The sequence below is a fragment of the Myotis lucifugus genome, unplaced genomic scaffold (assembly GCF_000147115.1).
Source record: "Myotis lucifugus unplaced genomic scaffold, Myoluc2.0 scaffold_71, whole genome shotgun sequence".
Lineage (NCBI taxonomy): Eukaryota > Metazoa > Chordata > Mammalia > Chiroptera > Vespertilionidae > Myotis > Myotis lucifugus.
The window spans coordinates 3,049,734-3,072,429 of record NW_005871119.1 but is presented as its reverse complement, the minus strand read 5'-3'; the positions used below and the strand labels follow the sequence as shown (position 1 = coordinate 3,072,429).

Below are 22,696 nucleotides of genomic sequence, written 5' to 3'. Positions count from 1 at the left end.
CTATTTTATTTTTATGATTTCAGAGAGAGAAGGGAGAGGAGAGAGAGAGAGATAGAAACATCATTGATCGGCTGCCTCCTGCATGTCCCCTCCTGAGGATCAAGCCCCAAACCCCAGCATGTGCCCTGACCAAGAATTGAACCCTGATCTCCTGGTTCATGGGTCGAAGCTCAACACTGACAACACTGGCTGGACAAACTGGCAGTTTTATTTTTGTTAAATTTTTTTTCTCTTTCTGAGCCCATGTAGATAAAATTAATGAAAAGAAAACAAAACCGTTAAGGCCATGTTAATATCAACGTTAAGACAATAAAGCCTGTTGACAGGAAGGGTCAAAGCAAGGAGTCAGTTTTCCTCTGTCCTTTATACGTGCCCTCCCCCAGATTCCCTTTTACAAGGTTCTTAAGTTATTACCACTCTGCTTCATATACTAATGTATATATTCCTTGACTTTAACTGTAGACAGTGTTTACTTTTTTTTTTTGAAAGATGAAGGGAGATTTGCATTCTTATAACTTCTCTTATTTCTCCTCTGTTTTGATTTAAACACACACACGCGCACACACACTTTAGCGTTGCTAAAATTTATAACAGTCAAATTCTCTTCTGCAACTATAGTAACTATTATAATATGTAAACATATATTATATTTATATTGTTTTAAACATAGAAATACTATTCTCTACAGAACTGTTTAGTTCTGTGAGCAGTCACAGAGGGCAGTATATAATCCTGTTTTACTAACCCCTGTGGTGTAAAAGGGAGTGACAAAAATGTCAATATCCAAGAGAGTCTCTTAACTAATTTTAGCCTTTTCACTTACTCCGTGGGGTAGTTATTAAAATTTTATTGCTGGTTCCTTTTCCTATGTTTAGCACAAAAATATTTTCCATCCAATTTCAATTGGTGCTTGGGTACATGTTTTTGCTTGCCTTGCCATCTTGTACTAGTATGGTTGGAAACGTTTAACATGAATTAGGAATTTAAAATCCTCAGTTTGGGGCTTACTCATATTTTTAGTATTTGGCATAAAAATTGCTGAATGAAGCTGTTTTAGACAACTGCATCTTACATATCCATCCAGGATTGGAACTGCCAACTATTTTTTTCCTTCTCTACCAAGATTTCATAAAATAGAATATAGTACTGTCTTCAACCACTAAGTCAAGAATTCTGCTCAGAGGATACCCTCAGGCTTAACTGAAAGGAGGAGGCGCTTGGCCCAATTTAAACAGCAGCAGTAACTCTTATCATCTTGAATATTTTAAAAAGATTTTCATCTTTTGGAGAAACTCAGTTTGCTTTGGCTCATTTAGAATTGATTGCTGCCACCATTTCCTTGTAGGCCACGTGTTGTTTTGTTCCCTGCAACCTCCTGTTTGGATATGCCCGCGGCATGTGGAAATAATGTGGGTCTGTCCACTAATTGTCATTGACTTAGCGTGGGAAGCGGCACCACTTCTCAGAGTGGCTGTTTGGGTTTTCCCCGCTGCTCTCTTAGGGGACACTAAAAGGGCAAAGAACTTTAAGGTCTTTGTCTCAAATGCTTGTCTAGTGCACAATAGTCTGACCGTAGTGTGCGGCTTATGTCCTTAAGGAAGCTCTCTGGAAGAATGAGACCATTGTGAACTCTACCTGTTTAGATTTTATCATGCACTTATAAATGTCTCTAACATTGGTTTTCACTTGAGCACAAACAGAAGTATAGGTGATGGAAGTTATTTTTTTTTCTTCTTAACAGCCATTTAGCTTGTTTTATTATTCTTAAAATTGCAGCATTCAGATAAATATTCCATTAATAATTGTGCTCAGTTAGGCTGATATCTATATAGTCCAGAAATATTTCTTTTCATAAGCAGTCGACACTGTAGACAAAGGGAATTTCTCATCCTTTTTCTTTAATGTAATAAAAATGTACCAGCTTCTGAAACTAGGCAGTTTTATCCTGAATATGCTCTGTATGTTGGTACCCTTCTCCAAAGGTTCTGTTAACTGATCATTAACAGAAGGTTGATTGTCCTGAAATGTGTCATTTGCCGACATTTATTTACAAACACTTCTGAGTGTCTGACTATAAGGAATTCAGCAAGCCTAGTTAGCAACTTGAGAGTGAGCTTTTACAAATGGTGATTTTAACGTTTGCAGTATAAACCATAATATATTTTTAAAAATATAAACCTGATAGGTAAAATGAATTTGATAAGAAAGCAGATCTTTCTCTTTTATTGGGGAATGCCTAAGGCCATAATAACTTATACTAATAATCAGTAAGATGTGATTTTAAATTTTCTAATGCTTTTTAACTCTGAAATTATTTCACATCATGCTGTTTATTATATCTGGAAGGAGGTATTAATTATTCAAAAATCCTAGATTTTAAATTATCAATCACATACTCTTTGCCTAAACATGACAAGGAAAGTAATTTAACTTTTTACACTTTGAGATTCATCAGACCACTCAAAAGCTTTTGAATGTCAGGAAGTAAATTGTGTACATAATTCTTTAAAACCTGTAATTAATAGAGTAGAAATAGTATTTATTCAAATTATGTTACTAGCATGAGATTATCTAAAACATGGCACATCAGCCATTAATTAGCAGATAGCTAATTCATCCACTTGACAAGTATTGGTAACCTGGTGTGTTAGGTACTTTTCTAACATTGACTTTTAAAAATTATTTCATTAAATTATTCAGCTTTTAAAGTTAATTACCAAATTTTACATTTGTCACTTGGAAGGAGTTAATTACCTTAAGTGACAATTTCTAAACTCTTGGGAGGAGCCAATTCAGTATTCAGGTAAGAAGCCCGCCCCCTAGCTATAGTTATGTAGTAGTGCGTTAAAAGTTCTTAAAAATAATGCTTATAATATTAATGACAGAGATACAGTTAAAGAGGATTATTTAAAAATCTAAATGAGAAATTTTGCCCTTCTGAGATTTCTAAATTGAAATTTCTAAATACTTTTGTTGGTAACTAAAATTTATAGTTTTGTAGAGAATAGTTTTTTTTAATATATTTTATTAATTTTTTACAGAGAGGAAGGGAGAGGGATAGAGAGTTAGAAACATCGATGAGAGAGAAACATCGATCGGCTGCCTCCTGCACACTCCCCACTGGGGATGTGCCCGCAACCAAGGTACATGCCCTTGACTGGAATCGAACCTGGGACCCTTGAGTCCCCAGGCCGATGCTCTATCCACTGAGCCAAACCAGCCAGGGCGAGAATAGTTTTGAGTGAATGTTAAATGTATTCTTTATAAAGTTACATATTTTCTCTACATGTATAGATTTTACATGTCCTGTTTTATGTATGAAGAGTGTTTGTGAGAGTTGACCTTATTTCCAGTTTTATGATTTGAAGAACTGTAACTATTGAGTCAGGCATTGTTTCTCATTTTTTATTTCTTACATTATTCGTTTTTTCATTCCTGCATTTCACACTGACCATCAGAGATTATTAATCAAGTAGAAGGGTAAAAAGGCCTTTCAAAATTCAAAACAGGGATAGCATTTCGATGACTGAGTCACTAGTCCTAATGTTTTCTCTCCCACTATTGTCTCTTTCTTTTCCTGTTCAGTTAAATCAGAGAGAGGCAAAATTTTCAAATAGGTATCTTTAGTAACCAGAATATTTGGGTGACTTTACCTAGACACAACTAACAGCCCATTTAAGAGCAACTCCGCTGAATGCTCCATCATTTCATAGAATCGTGAGGCTTTAAGGGACTTCGCTAGTACCTGATGCAGAAAGGAAGTAATAGTGTGAGGAGGTTAAATGAGTTGATCAAGATCATATAACTCAGGAGACTGCAGGACACCACATATATAGTTCCCTGAGCATATATACCATACAGGATCTGTGAACTAGATAGTTGTTGGTACATGGAAATACAAGACCTCTCTTCTCCTCAGTCTTGACTAAGTCAGAGCTGGGCCACATACTGCCTTTTAAGCCATGTTAAGAATTTTAATCTGTATTGTAAGGACAATGAGAAGCTTTGAGGGAAAGAATTTAAGAAGAGGGCAATATGATCATTGTCTCATTTTTAAAAGAGCAGTCTGTCTTCACCTGAGAATGATGGGGTAGAAATAGGTTATATTGGAGAAGGGTTGATAAATTGAGGTGCTACTGCAGAAATCTAGCTTCGATTAGGGCGATGAGATGGATGTGGAAATGGAGAGGTTAAAGGAACATGTAAGATAGTTGTTAGCTGAGGAAGGGAGGAGTCCTGTGATACCTTGATTTCTGATGTGGTAGAGCCCATTAGATGGTGGTGCCATTTTCTTAGAAGCCCATCTTATGGTGTGGCAGGAAGATCATGAATTGTGATGTAAATCCCTTATGTTTAAGAGTCTGTGAAGAATTAGTTATTATATAAAACCAGAATTGAGAGGAGAAATCAGAGCTAAAGATGTGACTTTAATTAGGGCCATGGCTCTAAATGATATTCTCTAGGGAATGAATTTAGACTGAATAGTGGCCAAATATGGTAGGGGGAGGAACAAATACTAGTACACCAGTTTTTGTGTGGTGGCTATCTAAAAGGATGAGATAAATCTGGCTGTAGTTTAGCCATCTTCCTCTTGTTACCACATTAAATATGCAATAAATGATCAGCTAGAGAATATACAGGGTGTCCCAAAAACATGTATACACACTTTAACAACTGATAGCTCAATTGATGTTTCTTTCTTTTCAGCCAGACTAGGCTTTGAAAAAAGGAAATTCATCCTAAAATGCTACTGGAAGTTTGAAAACACAGTTCAAATTCGAACACTGCCTTTATAATTATTCAAAGGGTGTCCCCCCAAAAAAGTATACTCACTTAAACAGTGGATAACTCAGTTTTCACTCCTTTTCAGGTTTAACTGATTTGAAATAATGGGTAAAGCCAGGCTAAGCTTTGAACAAAGAAAATTTATCCACTAGACTTTTTTATGGGGATACATAATAGATAAAGTTTATGGTACAAAACCAGCAGCAGTTAACAGATTGAGGGCACACAAATACTGAATGAAATGATTCTTGATGTTTGTGATTCCATTGCTTCGAATTATCAGCAGTGCCTGGACCAGAAGGTCATCAGTTTGAAAACAGGCATTGACAAAAAATGTTATTCATTTCTGTAGAAGTGTGTATCTATTTTGGGGGGACACCCTATATATACCGAACAGGATTATTTCTTGAACCCAGTGAAGTGTCACTCAACTGTTTGGAAATATCTTTGTTATAAAGAATATTTGTAACATTTTCAGTTCATGGTATTTTGCCTAAATTCCACATCAAATGTAGACTCGCATTATTTGTGACATAGTTTTCTTATAAAAATTGTAAAATTTTTCATAAAATTCTACAAAATCTGTAATTCTGTAGAGTCACTGCTCTGTTAATAATCTTCACTTTGGTATCTCGTATAATTTCTCAAACTTCATATTTTGAAACTCAACTCCAACCTCACCCTGCTGAAACATTTGTACAAGGGAGTCTCTACATGGAGTCAAATAATTCAGATTTTCCATCAACTGAGGCATGCTTTGCAAGAAGCACATCTCCACAAGTCACTCGTTTAGATTCCTAGATAGGTTTCAACAGTATCTGTGATGCCACTTGTTCAGCACAGCAGCGGATCATTAGGGTTCAGTGACTCATTTACAGAGTGCCCCACACTTGGTTCCCTCTTGGGTAAGAAGCTTCATAGAGTACAAAAAACATCAGTTACAACATCAATGGAATTGGGCCCAAATCTCAGCTCTCTCATGTATTAGCTGTCAAACTTGGGCAACATTTTTTTTTTTCTTTCTCTGAGCCAGTCTCCAACCTGGTGGGCCTTGGTAGAGATTAAATGATGGACTGATAGTAAGGCGCCTCCCACAAAGGGAATGCCTAAAAATGATTCTGATCCTTGTCTGCTTACAGTATTTACTCGCAGGATAGTTATCAAAAGGGACTTCTACCAAATTTTAAAGCTGCTTTATATCAACTTAGAAACTGTGTAGTATTACATATGCAAACTTTTGAAAAGAATCAATTGAAGAACTTATTGACCAGAATTCCTTAATGGTTTCTTTTGTGAAAGTAGGAAGAGAAAAATGATTCTGCTTCTGAGGCAAAGGTAAATGTCATAGAGAATATAGTTTTCTCTAGCTTTTATTTGATCTTTTTATTCTCTCTGAAGACACATTCTTTAAGAATGTGGACTTCAAAGGCAGGATAGAATCACTCACATTGACACATGGAGACCTTTACTAGTACAGGTTTCTGTTCACCCAGTGATATATTTTTTTAAAAGCCCTAGATAACAGCCTATCAAGAGTAGAATTGGGAGGCAGCCTTCCATATTGAAGTGCTAGAATAAGATCTTAGGTCACAGTGGTTTCATACAAATAAATGTTAGTTTGGCCCACAAAGGAAAGGGAGTGTGTTCCGATTTCATTTCTGTTGTCATTGTTTTATGTTTTAATCCTGTCACAGGCTTTGGATTAAAAACGTGTTACATTTATCATCATACTCAAAGAAATTTTTAGGCTTAAGCAGGACAAATGTAGATTTATATAGCTCTTCCCTGACCTGGATGGAGCAATGGTACATTTTTTATTTTCATGAAGAATTGTGTGCCTGGCTGGGCTGGTGTGGCTCAGCAGTAGAGCATCGATCCAGGAATCAAGAGGTCACTGGTTAGATTCCCGATTCCCAATCAGGGCACATGCCTGGGTTGTAGACTTGATCCCCAGCAGAGGGAGTGCAGGAGACAGCTGATCAATGATGTTTTTCTCTCATCTATGTTTCTATCCCTCTATCCCTTTCCAGTCCTCTTTCTCTAAAAATCAATAAAGGAAAAAAATTATTTTTAATTACAAAGAATTTGTCAAGCCCTGGCCAGTGTGGCTTAGTTGGTCAATTGAGCATTTTCCTGTGCACTGAAAGGTCACCAGTTCAATGCCAGTCAGGGCACATGTCCAGGTTGTGGGCTCAATCCCCGGTCAGCAGCTAATTGATGTTTTTCTATCTCTCCCTTCCTTTCTCTCTAAAATAAATAAAAACATTTAAAAAAAAAAAAAAGGAAGAAAGCAGTCTCTCTAAAAAAAATTTGCCCAAAGCACCAAATACAAAGATAATTGTTTGCTTTTGTTTATTTCCTCCTCTCCCCTCCCCCTTTTTTTTCTAGGATTATGACAGTTTCTTTGAATCAAAGGAAAGCAACACAGTCTTTTCATTCTTAGGCCTGAAATCACGGTTGGCATCAAAGGTAGGTAAATCTTTGCATTTTAAAATTTGTTTTTCTTCAATTGTTCTTAATTGTTCTCAATTGAAGTTAAATGTGTTAGAGGAATGCATATATCCCCTAAATATTTAGCTTTCACTTGTTCAAATGCATAATTAGAGACTGCCCAGTGTAAAAACACAAAAAGAAGCCTAGTATTTTTTTTCTTTTCAGTGTTCAATTGCTTCTGTATATTAGTTTGTTTTTTATTTATAACTTTATTTATAATTTATTTCCCCTTCTTCCAAGAAGAATTTGATAGCAAAAAGTAGTAGGTACTTTCTATTTTAAAGTGCAAGCTTACAATACTTTGTTTTTTTAAATTGCAGCATCAAAGCCATATTTTTAAGGTCTTTTGCATGTTTAATTCATTTAATTTAAAAGAGAGATGGTCTGCATTAACAAGTAGTCAACCTTGAAAAAACCCTACAATTCTTAAACTAATCAAAATGTTTTTAAAGCTGCTTTATTGTGTCATAAGTCTTTTAGAGAACAAACGGCTCAAGGTTTTTAATATTTAGGTGTAGAAATGATGTATATTATCACAACTTTGTGAAGCACATGGGTTCACTTTCAAAATAAAAAATAGCATTTCCTTATTAAATAAGGTGATATTTTTGTTATTTCCCCTTTTAAAGACAATGTTTTTAAATTTATTTTATTGATATTTAGAGAGAGGGAGAGAGAGAAGAGAGGGAAACACTGACATCAGAGAGAAACATCAATCTGTTGCCTCCCATACAAGGCCTGACCAAGGATTGAACCTGCAACCTGGATATGTGCCCTGACAGAGAATTGAACCCACAGCCTTTTGGGTGTATGGGATGATGTTCCAACGAACTGAGCCACACTAGCCAGGGTGACACTAGTTTTATTCTGATTATGAAAGTAGCTTAGGCTCATTTAGAAAAATTGGGAACGTACAAAAATGTGTTGGATAGAAAATAAAAATCAACTGTTAGCCCACCACCTAGAGATAACCACTTAACATTTTGGTGTATTTCCTTGAAATCTTTATATACCTAGCAATTGAAGTTTTTACTGTATTTCAATGAGACTGAGTTCTAAAGTGTAATTTTTAACACTGAATTGAAATAGAAGTGCATTATTGGCAACTTTGATGTCTGTAAGTAATAGGTCTTTTGAGGCTGCCTAGGATATCACCATTTCTGGAACACCTGTGGGAGGAAGGCAGCGACTATCAATAATATAAATTATACACCAGCACTTGTAGTTTATAGCTGATGGGAATCTTCTTTTGTTTTTGCATCAGTAAGTCCACAGATGGTAGTGGGTGGTTTCCATGCGCATATTTTAAACAGAGGCAAAACCCACACGTATAATATTAAAAGGTTCTTAAGACTATTTTTATAAAGGTGGAACACTGGAATACTTGTTAGAAAAACTAGTATTTTATAACCTGTTTTATCCAAAGGTTATTAAACAATCCGGATGTATCTTCAAAGAACTGGGAAAAACTAGGGTAGGAGTGATCTAATGGATGCATAAATCCAATGGACATCACTGTCTATGCAAAAGCCTTTTTTAAAAAAATACCGTGTGCTTGCCTTCTTTGCTCTTATTTTCCCCGAAGATTTAGATTCCTTAGGCACTCTTTAGGCTGACTGTTCTACTCTTTAAAAATATTTATTCTCTCAGAAATTTCTCAAGAAACCTGTGATAAAAGAAGTATTCTCACGTGACTTGTGGTCATAGTATTAAAGTTGGTCTTGATGCCATTGACCTTTATTTGATTTCAGCAGACCATTCCAAAGGGCTCGGGGCATCCCCACCCATTCAGCCCACCATTTTCAGGTGCCTGAGCAGGAGAACCTGAAAATGGAACCAGAGTGGAAGCCCATGGTGCAGAGTTTGGTATTTAGAGAGAGGGAGAAAGAAAAGATAGGGAAACACTGATATAAGAGAGAAACATCAATCTGTTGCCTCCCATACAAGCCCTGACCAGGCATTGAACCTGCAACCTGGATATGTGCCCTGACAGAGAATTGAACCCACAACCTTTTTGGTGATGTTCCAAAGAACTGAGCCACAGTGACCAGGGTGACATGAACCATTTGGGGCCAGAAGGGTTTAAACGATTCATACTCCATTCATCTTCGTGGGAGAGAAATAGGAGTATCTTTAAGAGCAGTTCAGCATTTCCCTCCTTTCTAGTTACTTATATTTTACCTTGGTGGTAATTCATTATACAGTCTATAAGGCCTGAGAGCATTCACAGGTGTCATGTAGTAAAAGATGATAGCCCCCTTTTCTCATCTCCTTCCCTACCCTCTCTACAGTATACACACATAAAACACAGGCCTAGAAAGCCTGCCAGGGAATACAGAAAGGCACCATTAGCATCTGTAATTGCTCGTACACAGTGAGGAGACAGAAGAGAGATGGTAGGAAAGGAACATTTATGGCTCAGCAGTCACAGGTGCAGTGTGGACTCCGGCAGTTCTCAAAAGTAGACAAGGTGGGAGGCAGAGGAAGGTGGAGGTCCCCGCAGTGGTGGCCTTTAGGATGTGTTTGTCTGCATAAGACTTTTAAAAGAATTTAAATGAGTTGTTAATATTTAAAATAACAGATTCCCACTCTTCTGGAGAAGTTGAAAGGCATGGAAACCCTGGGGAAACCCACTTTCTTCTCTGACCGGCTGGAGCCAGCAGTGTTTGGCCCATCAAGTTTGTTATTTTAATAGACTCACAGCAGGGACTGGAGAAGTTTCTGCTTTCAGAGATCGCTGCCTTTCAGGGGTTGATAACAACTGGTAGACCCTGGGCACTGACCCACCAGAGCGGGAGCAGGGCGGAGGCCCTCCATGCCAGGTACCTGTTTGGTGGTTGAAGCATGGAGCCCTCCTGGGGGTTGGGGCAGCAAGAGGCATGGCCATACAGTGCTGTTCTTCACCATGGGCCACTCTGCACAGGCCCCCGAGGGGGGTGAGCCACACACACCCTGCTCACCCAGGTGTGAATGGAACAGTACCTCTGAGAGGGGTCTCGGCAGTTGTTGCAACATGGCTTTCTTTTCACTTTTATATTTGGCAGGTCAGGTGTGTGAGATTTAAATCTGGCCTCTTATCCTAAACCAGTGGTTCTCAAACCTTGGCTGCACATTAGAATCACCTGGGAATCTTTCTAAAATCCTGATTTCTGGACCTCATCCTCCGGAAAATTCTGTTTCTTTGGTAATGCTGTGGCCCCACCCCATAATAAACAGAATTTCCGGAGGATGAGGCCCAGAAATCAGGGTTTTAAAAAGATGCCCAGGTGATTCTAATGTGCAGCCAAGGTTGAGAACCACTGTTCAGGATTTGTTCTTATCAATCACGTGGGGGTGATTTATTGTGATTCCCAACTTCTCTGTTCCTGATATTTAAAATATTACTGTCAGGATGCATTTTGTTGTCAACACAGTGCAATAACTGACTGTTTTTAATTATTATTAATAAATAGGCAGAACCTTAGAGAAGACAAGTAGAAGATGATGGAGATGCATTTTGGAGCGCCCCCGGTACTCAGCGCACACCTGCTTACCTAATGCATCACTGTGACAAAAGCCACATGCATCATCAGTAACTTTGCTTGCATTTGGAAAAGGTGTTCTTGGAAGACATGGGTATAATGGGATTGCATGATCACTTTAAACCAAATCAGAACTGTGGTGGGTTTTTTCTTATTTTCAGAATTGCCTGCAGTTGCCTCACTCACCTAGAGGTACTATCACCTGTTACAGGTGTGCTTCCCTAATGACTGAAAGATAAGTGAGTGGTACCATCAGAGAGAAAATGTTGGATCTGTCCTAGGTTGTAGTTGATGCCACTATTGCTCAGACCTTCTTCTCTTTAAGCTGCCTGGGTTGTATCCTTAAATGAGTCTGCCAGGATATAAGAGTCTTCTGATCAGAAAGAAAAAAAAAGAAATGTTGGTTGACAAGGAATTAAGATTTTAGCTGCAAAATCACAAATGTCACTTTCAGTGCTTTGTAATAACACCTACAGAAAAAGTTGGATGTTCTAGGCTCCTTTTGGTAATGTAAACTCTTACCCCCATAAATCCTCTAAGCACCCACAGATGTTTCCACAAATCACTGTTGCAACTATTGTGTGATCAGAATCAAATTACATGAATGAAAATAATCGCTATTTTGGAAAATAGATGCTTCTTTATCTCTTGCAAGAGGAAATTTTCACCTAAATGCACGAAACTGTTTAAAAGTATATTTTAAGAGGTGCACTAATTAGATAGTAAATTTATAGGAAAAGTACTTGACTCATATCTGAAGGCATTTTCAGCTCTAGCAACTTATACATAAGTGCACATATATTTTTAAATGGAGCTACCCTAACAGCTGCTTATTCTATTTTGTGAAGGGATTATATTTTTTTGAGAAAGGAAGATCTTGGTTAGATATATTTTGTGAACCCTTGATAAGACATAGCAAAAGATGCTAATACTGCTGCACAATTTTTTTTCTGCCTTACTTTCCCTTGGTTCTTTAACTTTACTAGTTCATATTTCTGGCCAATGCACAGTCTTGGATTTTTCAGAGTAATGTACATACATGTTCTCATTCCATATATGAGCTCAGTGAGTTTCCAGAGCAGCATATATGAGAAAGGGGCTGCTGGGGATAGATCTGAATTGTACTTGGCATGCAAAATCTTTACTCCCTTGGAGTGCATGCTGATAAACACTAAACATGTCTATTTTATTAGGGCAGAGGCTACTTTTTTACATCCTTGTCCCTGCTTACGTTTTTTAGAGTTTTTAGTTGCCAAACATGAGAAGAGTCTTGAATAGGACGTTATTACCAGCAGGCTACCTAAAATATTCCACTATTCTCAGCATCCTGATGCTGGACCTTCCGTTTAGATTCTGAGCAGGGCATTTATAAGAAATTGAACAGAAGAATTAAAGCCCTATCACATATGTTCTCTCACCCTCCAACTTGCTAACTGTGGACTCGTTGAATGCAAAAGCTAAAATCCTAGACAGATTTGTAGCCCAGGACTGCAATCAGGAGAAAAGCATGCCACAAATTTCTGCTAGACTGGAACACATACACGACACAGTTTTCTCTCCAAGGAAAGCTGTTGTGAAATCATGGGTATTACTGCTTAGTTGGCATTAAAGAAGATCTAGGTCAAATCCATTTGATAAATCCCAGGGACTATCCAGGATTTTTTTTTTTTTAACTGGATATTGTGTTTGAGTATGTGAGTCTTCTGATAAGACTTAGAATTTCTTTTTAAGCAACAGCAATTAAAAAAATTTTAATGTTGCAATGATCTAATTTATATTGTCTACTCTTGCCAGTGAGCACCAAAAACCAACTTGTTAAGATTGAGACTTTGTAAGTTAAATTCTGGGGTTATAGGTTCAATACAATCATTGCTAGACAGGGAAAGCTACTCAGATTTGTCTTAAAATTTTTGAATTATTATGGCTATTGTAGGCCCAGTGCAGTTCTTCTAAACAGACTAGATGAATAGTAGTGCTAAATTACTGTCACAGTTACACATCATCTACTCCTCACCCTACCTTATTTTTTTCTTTTTTGGTCAGCGCAAAGAAATAAGAGAGACCAGCTTTGGCTGTACTTGTTATGTGTGAGCTAGAAGCACATTGTGTGGCGTTAACGCAGCACCACAGTACCCAGGCTCTGCAGAGTACTGAGGGATTGCCCTGTGGAACCACACTGTCTTCAGAGAATATTGGGTCCTTACTTGTACTATTTTACCAGCTGGATTTCAAACATGTAATGGTTTACATGTCCCTTCTTTAACTAGCTGCCTTTAGATTTAGATAATCACAGTCTTAAAAGCCTAGGAAAGAAGTGGGTGGGGATTGCAGGCTTAGAGGTAATGTCAAGGGCATTTCAAGACAGGATTTTTATATCCTGTAGTAGGCTTGTTGGGACAAAGGAAATGTGCTGCCAGAAATCAAAGTATGCCATTTTAAAATTAGATAAAATGCACAGTGCCATCCTGCTAGGTATATGCGGTATATGCAGACCAGAAGGAAATTTTGTTGGGGAAAAATTTGTGTGTTGTTTTTTTTTCCTCCAAATTCTGGTGTTCTCTTAAAAATCAAAGAGCAGAAGAGGAAGATTTTTTTTCTCAGACTTTAATATATTTTAGATTTGTTTCTGTTTTATAGATTTATTCAACATTCCCACATAGATGTTTTTGTATTACATGGATTTATATGAACTAAACCTATTTTTTCCTGTTATTGAAAGGTACCAAAGTCTCTGTTTGTTTGTTTTGGTTTTTTAAAATTTGATTTTGCTACAGAGGGTTTTGCTTTTCCTAGAAATGCTTTTCATTTAGCAGCTTTTCTTAAGTGTCAGGGCCACTTTGATCTGCATAATTGTTATTTTTAGATTTCAATTTGTATGCATTTGTCCCTAAAGGCATTGGTGAAGTCTCAGATTTTATATTCAACATTAAAAAGGAATAAATTCCAGAAAACACATATTCTGAAAATTGAGTGTTTTTTCCCTTTCTTACACCTTTTCTAATGTTAGTTTCGTGTTTGGTTGAAACCTTCCTGTTTATTTAAGATGCTGGGTTTCCACTCTCATCCATGAGCCCCATATCTGCAGATTAGTTATAAAAATGTAGACATATCGTTTGGCCATTTGAGGAGATGCACATGCTGGTGTGTGTGTGTGTGTGTGTGTGTGTGTGTGTGTGTGTGTGTGTGTGATGGGAGGTAACCATCTAAGTCTTATCAGAATCATCTCAGACAGCAACTGGGACCAAGGATGGCGTTAAATCACTTGGTCCCTTGGTTGGCTTAATAGAGGATTGGTTTCCTGAATACACTGAAGCCCCTGGCTGGTGGATTTGTTCCTCTAATTGGAGGTAGAAAACAAGTACAGTGTAGCTGCCACCTTTAATAGAGGGACCCCCTATGATGCAGCCACCTCTGAAAGCAGAAGAAAGCATTTCTGAAGGCAGTGTCTAAAGCTGATCTCATCACCAAACTATTTCAAACCTTAAACACCGAGACAGAGGGAGGGGGAAGGAGGAGATAATAGAGAACAGGCTGTAAGTTTGCAGAATGTGCTAAATCATGAAGCCAAATAAGCCACCCTCTTTGTAACCCTGACTTTCAAAGTTTTCCTAGTTCTTCTAGAAATGCAGGTCAGGTTAGTTTAGTCATCCTTTCGATCAGCAGGCGTGGAGGCCTCAGAATGTTATGGGTACTGTCTAAACAGGGCAAGTCTCCACCCCCAAGGATGAGAGAAACAGAGGAACAAAAGCTGCAGCCACAGCCCAGTGGTGAATGACAGAGTTGAGGTGAGGGAGTTGCACTCCAGGCGATGGGCATCATCTGAAACATGATGTATAATCCTTGCCTATGTTTGTTACAGCCACTCCAATGTAAAATTATTTCATACATGCAGTGGAACATACATGCCTCCACACACATAGGAAATACATATGTACTCACTAAAATGTAAAGTGTAACAAAGAAACCCCTATATGCCTGTGACCAGCTATTGCCTTTCCTTTCAAGCACTGTGAACTCTTCTCCGACCCTATCCTGTCCCAGTTTGATGGCGGAGCCCTTCTCCTGAACTCTGTGTTATCATAGTCTGTCTGTCCTTTATCATTTTACCTCCATGTATGTATCCTTAAGTAATAATAAATGAAATGAAATTCTTCTTTTCTCCCTTTTTTGATCATTGCAATTGGGCATTATCATTTTGAAACAAGTACCCTAGTTTGCTTCTTTCACTGTTAAGTTTCATTTTATTGTAAAATTGTATCACAGTTTTTCTCTTCTATTACTGGATTTGAACTTTTAATCAGAAAAAGGAAATGTTGTTATGAACATTTTTATGTGATTTCTGGTACACATACATAAGAGTGGATGTATACCTTGAATAGGATTGCTGTGTCATATAATACAACACATCATCAACTTTAATAGATAAGGCCAAATTGTTTTTCAAAGCAATGGTATGAACTTACATTCCCACTGGTATGCTAGAATTTCCAGTTATCTAGATCCTCACCAACTTTTGGTATCATCAAACTCAAATTTTTGCCAAGTTGAGTGCAAAATGGTATCTCATTGTGATTTTATTTTGCATATATTTGATTACTAGTAAGTTGAACATTTTTATTAGGGGAATTCTTATTTCATCTCGGAAATCCCTCTTCCAAGTATTTCACCTTTTTCCTATTGTCTTATGTTGTTAAGTATTAATTTTTAAAAGCTCTTTATACTTAAATCTCTTATCAGTTATACTTATTTAACTATTAAAGAGAACCTATATTCAGAGTAGAAAAATTTTCTGAAGCCATTTCCAGAAGTATGAAAAGCATATGAAACTTTATTCTATTTGGAGAAAATAAAGTTAAGTGCATATATTGTGTGTGGAATTGTTTGCTAATTTTCAGCTTGTCAGCATTATCAGCCAGGAGGTGTACTTTGGAAACCTCTCTACACTCCAGAAGTTTTTCTTCTTTGAAGCTATTTTAAGGCTCATCAATTTCAGTTATTCAGAAGGACATGAATGTCATAATTTGGTTTTCTGCTCCAGAATTTCACAGAAGGAAATCTTTATATAGACTGCCTGTTTACATATGCACATTTTCTTAGTATTTCAACACATAATAGGCTTACATCAGTAGGCCAAAATGATATTATAGGTAAAAGAACATTTTAAAAACTACTTGTTTAAGTCATAGGAAATTATACTGGACCTATACTCATCATTAAATAATCGTTAAGCAGAAGAAGAAAGACCCACATCATGTGAATATAAGCCAGTGAGTTGTGGCAGTAGCAGGTTTTCGGATTGGTAAACAGATTGGTTAGTATAAGAACAAGAAAATACAATGCAGTCTTATCTTCTGAGACTCCTGCTAAACAGAGGACAGCATTTTTAATAGACCAAAGACCCTGGCATTTGAAAGTATATCAACTTCAATGAATTACACAAAGATGTAGACCTTTTTATATAAAACAGCACTCCACACTCAAAATATACATCATTTTTGGTTGTATAATAAGATTCACTGTAACTAAACTTCCCACTGAAAAAAAACTCTAGTGCAAATATTTATGATTAATGTTATGGAAATGAAAGCTATAGTATAGCACAGTGCTACCCAGCATGGTCCCAACAAGCCACATAGAACTATTAAGCACTTGACATTACCTAGTTGAATTTGGGATGTGCTGTGAGTGAAAAAATATATTCCAGATTTTGAAGAGCTAGTATGAAAAAAAAAGTAAAATAGCTCACTAATAATTTTTATATTGATTACATTTTTAATGATAGTTTTAGGGATATGTTGGGTTACATTAAATAGTTAACTTTGAATGTGGCCACTAGAAAAATGTTTTAATTACATCTATGGCTTGCATTATAGTACTACTAGACAGTACTGGTCTGGACCAGCCTCGTTACCTAAATTTACAATAGAGGAATTAATACCTTCAAAAGGTTTGTAGGGTTTGGCAAGATATCCTTCCTTCATTTGTAATTACCAAAGGAAATGTGAACATCTTTCAGAATATAATTTTCTAGTACTGTTTGCCAAGGTAAGTGCTTTTCTCATTTTGCTTTTTCATCCCTCTAGATTGAAGCATTTTTATCGTGGGGGAGGGTTCTTTTTTTCCCTGGACTAAAGAGTAACGTTTGTGTATTGTATGTAATATGGGCCATCTCTATGCGTCCAGCCTCATTCCTTTATTGTCTTATGAAGTTGATGTCCCCTGTTGAATTGACCCACATCTGTGAACTAAGTCATGGTGGCATTTTTGTGTTTTTTCTTTCGTTCAAGAGGAAATTTAATGAACCACACAGATACCATCTATAATCTGCAGAACAGTGATGAATATTAATGGGATTTTGTCCTAGATTTCCTAAGATGCTAATTCTCTGTGTCTGTAAAACCCATTTGAGCTCATAAGAATATATGGATAATCTGCTTTTTAAAAGTTCCTTTCTGATCTCACCGCCACAGATGGAAACAGAATGTGAGTATTAAGGAAAAATGCCTTCCTTTCCAAACGGCCAGGGTGTTTAACCATTTTCTTTTTGCGACTCTTCTTAGCAAAACAGTTTTTGGGGAAAACCTGTGTTTGTCTTGTCATTAAAATAATTGATGGTAACTACTGGGTTAAGTGGAAGACTATCTGGGGGGACTGTTTTGTTCGAGACCCTTCCCTGATAGAAGAGACTGATTGTGCTTCAGCCTTGCAAGCCCAGGGAAGCCAGCCATCTGTTTCTGTAGCTACTTTGCATGTTGCTTTGGGGCTCATTATTTGTCATTCTAATGAGCTACCACACCTATGTAGGATTTTGCCTTTGGGGATGGGTGGAACAACTTGTCTGAGATACATTATAGACAGACATTTTCCACATTAATTTGATTTCGTTTAGTGATCTTATTATCCCATCTGTTAAGTTGGGATAATATTTGCATCTTATTTTTCTCCCTGTCAATCCATTTCTTGTCATGTACTAATAACATCACTAGGTTGAAATTCAGATTCTGGGTTCTCAGGCAGCCCATGCTTAGGCTCAAAGATGACTTTGAAATCGATAGCTGGGGCAAAAAAACCAGCAATTTGGCACTGATTGTGTTATCCTAGACCAGACTTAAGCCTTTTCTTTCTCTCTTCCTGACTTTAGTGGTAAACCACTCTTCTGTAATCCGCTGCTAGCCACATCCTAACCAACTAGTACAGCGGGTAGCAAAAGTGTTGACAATCGCGATATTTTTCCTCCCCAGATTGGCAACCAGAAGGAGTCACTCTGACTGCAGCTCCCCTGCTGTACTGTTTTCCATGCCTAAAAGGTACTTGTGATTATACTGTCCCTGTCATAGATGAGAAACGGGGTGCTGGCAGGTTTTCCGTCCTAGTCACGAGGTGATCGGGCAAGCAGACTTTTAGCAGTTACTTCCGCAGGTGAAATGACCACAGCATTCTGGGTTGTGGACAGTTTCTGAGTGACAGCAGGAAACCACTTCCTTGCCAGGGACTCATTTAGGGACCAGGGGGCCTCGAAGTGAGACGGTTCCGGGGTGACCCAGTTCTCTAGGGACAGCTTTACAGGAACCCCAAAACTAAACAGTTACATCCACAGTGAGGATGGGCAGAGGTACTACTGGAATCACACAGATGAGCAGGCAAAATAATAGGGGAATTGGGGAGGTGGTGGTTTCTACCAAAAGAGAGCATTTCCTGAAAATGGGCCATTTTCGTAGAGAATGGATTTGCAGTGTTGGAGAAGATCTGTTTTCGCCAATGTTTTCATCATCACCGAAACTGTTTGTTAGTCGTTCTTGTTGAAGATGGCCTTTTATTGGGTAGTATTTTCAATATACATGTTGTGTTAATTTACATTCTGATTTTTTGCTGATCAGAACAGCATCCTTCCTTTGTGTGGCTGTGGTAGACACAGAAGTCACCAGCTAAGCTGTCCAACCAAAGCCCAAGAATTCTGTGCTATTAAGTCATTTTTCGTGTACCCCGGCTTGTATCTTTTACCTGGTGAACAATAAGCCCTTTCTTACCTGAGCTGGTATTAAGACAATTCTGTTTGTTGATACCAGGTGTTGATATTTACATTTGCATGATGTTGATGAAAGAGTAGTGCTCTTTGTGAACCTAAATGTTTACTATTCAGTATCTTGGAAGCTGCTTTTGTGTGTGTGTGTGTGTGTGTGTGTGTGTGTGCGCGCACGCGCGCACACGCGCGCGCGCTTTTTATTTTATACTATTTGGTCTGGGTCAGCTTTGTATTAAGAAAGAGAAATTACTTATATGTTCTCTTTTCAACAACAGATTTGTTATATAAAAGCAAACCCTAACTAAGCTGGTGAAGTGTCTTATCACAAATATAAATGTCACAGACAAATGACATACATGGTCTATTAGTATGTGTTCAATAGTCTATTTGATAATTAACTACATGGCCATGTACTGAACGTTTGTTTTTTTATTGTATCACTAGTAACTTGGAATCTTTATGTCTTTTCTGCTGGCAGTTACCAGTTGCTAAGTGTGAAATGTGTTGTATTAGTCTGTGACCAACTGGAAGAGGAACACACAAACAGGAAGTTAAATATAAAGACTCATTAAGCTCTGATAAGAGATGGTGAGATAGACGAAAACTGTATTTTACCCTGGAATGGAGGAAGAATTCCCAAGGAAGGGAGGCGAGGCTCCGTGGAGAAGTGGTAGTTGCAGTCCACTGTATGGCAGAGACATTCGCTGGCATCCTGGGCGGGGCTGGTTTAGTCACTGGTGACAGGAAGCAACCCTCTGGATGCCGGCAGTGGCAGGCCAGCGTGGGCTCAGGGTGTGTGCTTACAGAGGGAGTCGGGGTGCCAGTGCAGACAGGACACCTAGAACCAAGAGGCTATCCCCAGGGCAGGCCACAGCTGCGGGGGCCCTGAGGAGCCACGTGTTCTGGGACCCTGAGTTGAGGCAGCACCATCAGACCCACCAGGAAGACCCACTGGGCAGCAGAGCCCCCTTCCTCCTACACTGTTCCTCCAGCGCCCTCTACTGTCAAGGAGAGATGCCTAAAGGAATTCTGCGCGTTATTACAATACCCGTGTTAGAGGGTGAATTTGGAGCTACCACATGATGAATTGATAACTAGCATGGAGCATGTCTTAGTGACTTCTCATCTGGAATTAGCCATGCTCATTAAGAGCAAAAGGATTATCAGTGTTTTGTGGAGTATAGGTAATTTAAATGAAAATTTGCTTTGCAAACAATGCTGATTGCCTTGCTTTCAAGTATTCAAAACTTCATTATGGTAGCTGGCAACTCAGTTGTTAACTAAGCTGATAAAGTGTCTTGTCATAAATGTAAACGTCACAGGAAGATGCAAAGCTCGTTCTAGTCATCTCTGTGGTTCTCAGTTTTATGAAGCTGTTGAAATGTTATTTAAAGGAAAAAGCATGATGTTAAAATATATATTTAAAGCTTCCAGAACTGACTCCATGTAATCAGTTATTCAGAGGCTATGCGCCAAACTATTTTTAGAGCATCGGTCTTATCCTAGCAGTAGAATTTCTGTTTAATTCCAAAATAATAAATACCTAGAACCCAATACTTTTATAAAGGACTTAACTATTGGTTCTTTATCTTTTTTTTTTAACAAATAGAAAATTGAAAAACCAATCTCTGTAAAGTCTGATCTATTCACTCACCTTGAAAGACCTTACCTGTAATGGAAGACAAGGCAGAAGGTTGTTAGGAGATGGGAGGTGCCAGATCCAATTAGATCCAATGATTCTCTGCATCCCAGACTCGGTCCGTGGCGGCTAGTGATTAAGCGGCAGGTAGATGGAGAGATAGATGGTCCTGCCGGATATCCTTCCTTTACTAACATTTTAGTGAGCCTGAAGTGAGAGAAAAATTAATTTTACTGAGAAAGTAATTAGCTTCGAAAGATGGCTAGTCCAGGACACTGCAGTGCCCTCTCGGCTTGTTGCTGCTGGGTTTGCCCGTTTTCTTTTTCCATGTTCTCATCAGTATTTGAGGGTTTTGTGTGCCATTGAGACATGTTTCCAAAATCAAGAGTAGCAAATGGAGACTCAGAGCACCCGCATCGTTCTGAACTTCCTTGGGAATATAAGAGGAACTTCAGCGTGGCTCTGACATGGGAGTTTGCAGTGTTGGTGGCACCACAGCGACGTGCAGAAAAGATTCCTGTGGCGGTGAGGACCTAAGCAAGGCAGCCTCCGCACCCTTTTCACTCTTAGGTTCCATGGTATGGGTTTCACAGGTGTCTATAAATCAGTAGTGACATTGGTGTTAGTTCCTGGAATTAATTACCCTTAACCCACAAGCCCAGGCTTGTTCACCTGTGAGTAGGTATGCCAGGGAGGTTTGGGTCTATTTATTATTTTACAAAAGTATTAGTTCACTAAACATCCCAATTTCTTCAAGAGCCCAATGGAAGCGTCACTGTTGGCTTATAATGAAAGCAGACCAAAATGTGATACTCACTTTTATTATGTAACCACTCACTTTTTCAATTTGATTCTTATTCTTTTATGTACATAATTTAAAAAACAAACAAAAAATGCCTTAACTAACACATCCAATTTAGTCACTGATAATAACTGTAGGATTGCTTCTCTGTTCAAGAGAAAATCCTGGCCTTCCTGGTTCCCTAATTAATTTTAGCTCCAAAGTCAGAAATCAATACAAATTGCTTTTAGAAGCTTGACAGAATTCTGCCAGTTTAGCAGTAACTAGATAGAGCCTTTAATATGAGCTAACTGCTGTTCAGTATTTTTCTTGGGTAGAGCAAGTGGGTGGATATAAACACAGCATGTTCTCATGTCTCACAATAACCTTGATTGTAGTCAAAGTTCCTTGCCTAACAATAGCTTTGGTTCTATTCAGAGCTGTCAGAAAATTGCTGTATACATATGAAATGTAAGATTCAGAAAGCTTTCGTTTTTGCATGTGTGTGTACACATATATACATATATCTTAATGGAGATTTGCCTCAATTTTTAATTCTACTAAATCGTGGTTTTAAAAAAAGAGGCAAAGGGTGTCCTTAAAGAGAATGTTATTTCCAATTATGCCATTTAAGTTTTGCTCTAGCCTATGAAATGTGACCTAATGCAGCCATCAGAAGTAAAATGTAATAATTACAAAGTTGGCAACAAGAAGAATCTCAGGAAAGGGTGACACGTAGACCGCAGAAGTGGTTGCCACAGTATAAATAAGGACATGTGAACAAAGGAGGCGATTCTAGCGTAAAGAAGAAGAAGAAGAACTGAACTGGTGATTTTTTAAAAATATGTTTTTATTGATTTGAGAGAGGATGGGAGAGGGAAAGAAAGAGAGAAACATGGATTGGCTGCCTCCTGCACACCCCATAAGGGCTTTCCTGGCTGGGAATCTAACCAACCACCTCTCAGTACATGGGGTGATGCCCAACCAACTGAGCACACTGGCCAGGACTGAACTGATGCTTTTTGTAAAAGTTTATCATATGTTTTGAAACCAAGGCAATTTAACAGTATAGAGAACTTTATAAAATCAGAAAAGGGCAGTATTGGAGAGCAGGGTTTCAACCTTTCTGAACCCTTCTAAATATTCCCATTTGGCATTCTTATTTCAGATTCAATATACCATATGTTTACATTTGTAAGTTGTCAAGTTTCCGAATGGGGAAGAATCTAATGTTATTGACTGGTAAACTTGAGAATGTTTCCAGAACTCTAAAGGCACTCTTCAATGTTTGCTGCCTTCCTCCTGCTTTGAAATCCAAATAAACTCACAGTAGCCTCCAAAAAATATACAAATCTAGAGGAAGGCAAAACACTGGAACAGTGTTGTACAAGGGAAATTATTTGCTTGTGTGTCAATGGAACTGGGTGCATCTTAATGAATATTCTGATAGTCAA

General features: G+C 38.1%; 1 protein-coding gene across 1 annotated transcript in view; it reads left to right on the top strand.

Moving 5' to 3' along the window:
• SH3BGRL2 (SH3 domain binding glutamate rich protein like 2) overlaps positions 1-14,960 on the top strand; it is a 56,419-nt gene extending 41,459 nt beyond the window's left edge. The window contains exons 3-4 of the mRNA XM_006090359.3: positions 7,174-7,254; positions 10,731-14,960. Coding sequence (XP_006090421.1) covers positions 7,174-7,254; positions 10,731-10,742 — 93 coding nt within the window. The 3' untranslated portion in view covers positions 10,743-14,960. The remainder of the gene's footprint in view (positions 1-7,173; positions 7,255-10,730) is intronic.
• The last annotated feature ends 7,736 nt before the right edge of the window (positions 14,961-22,696 follow it).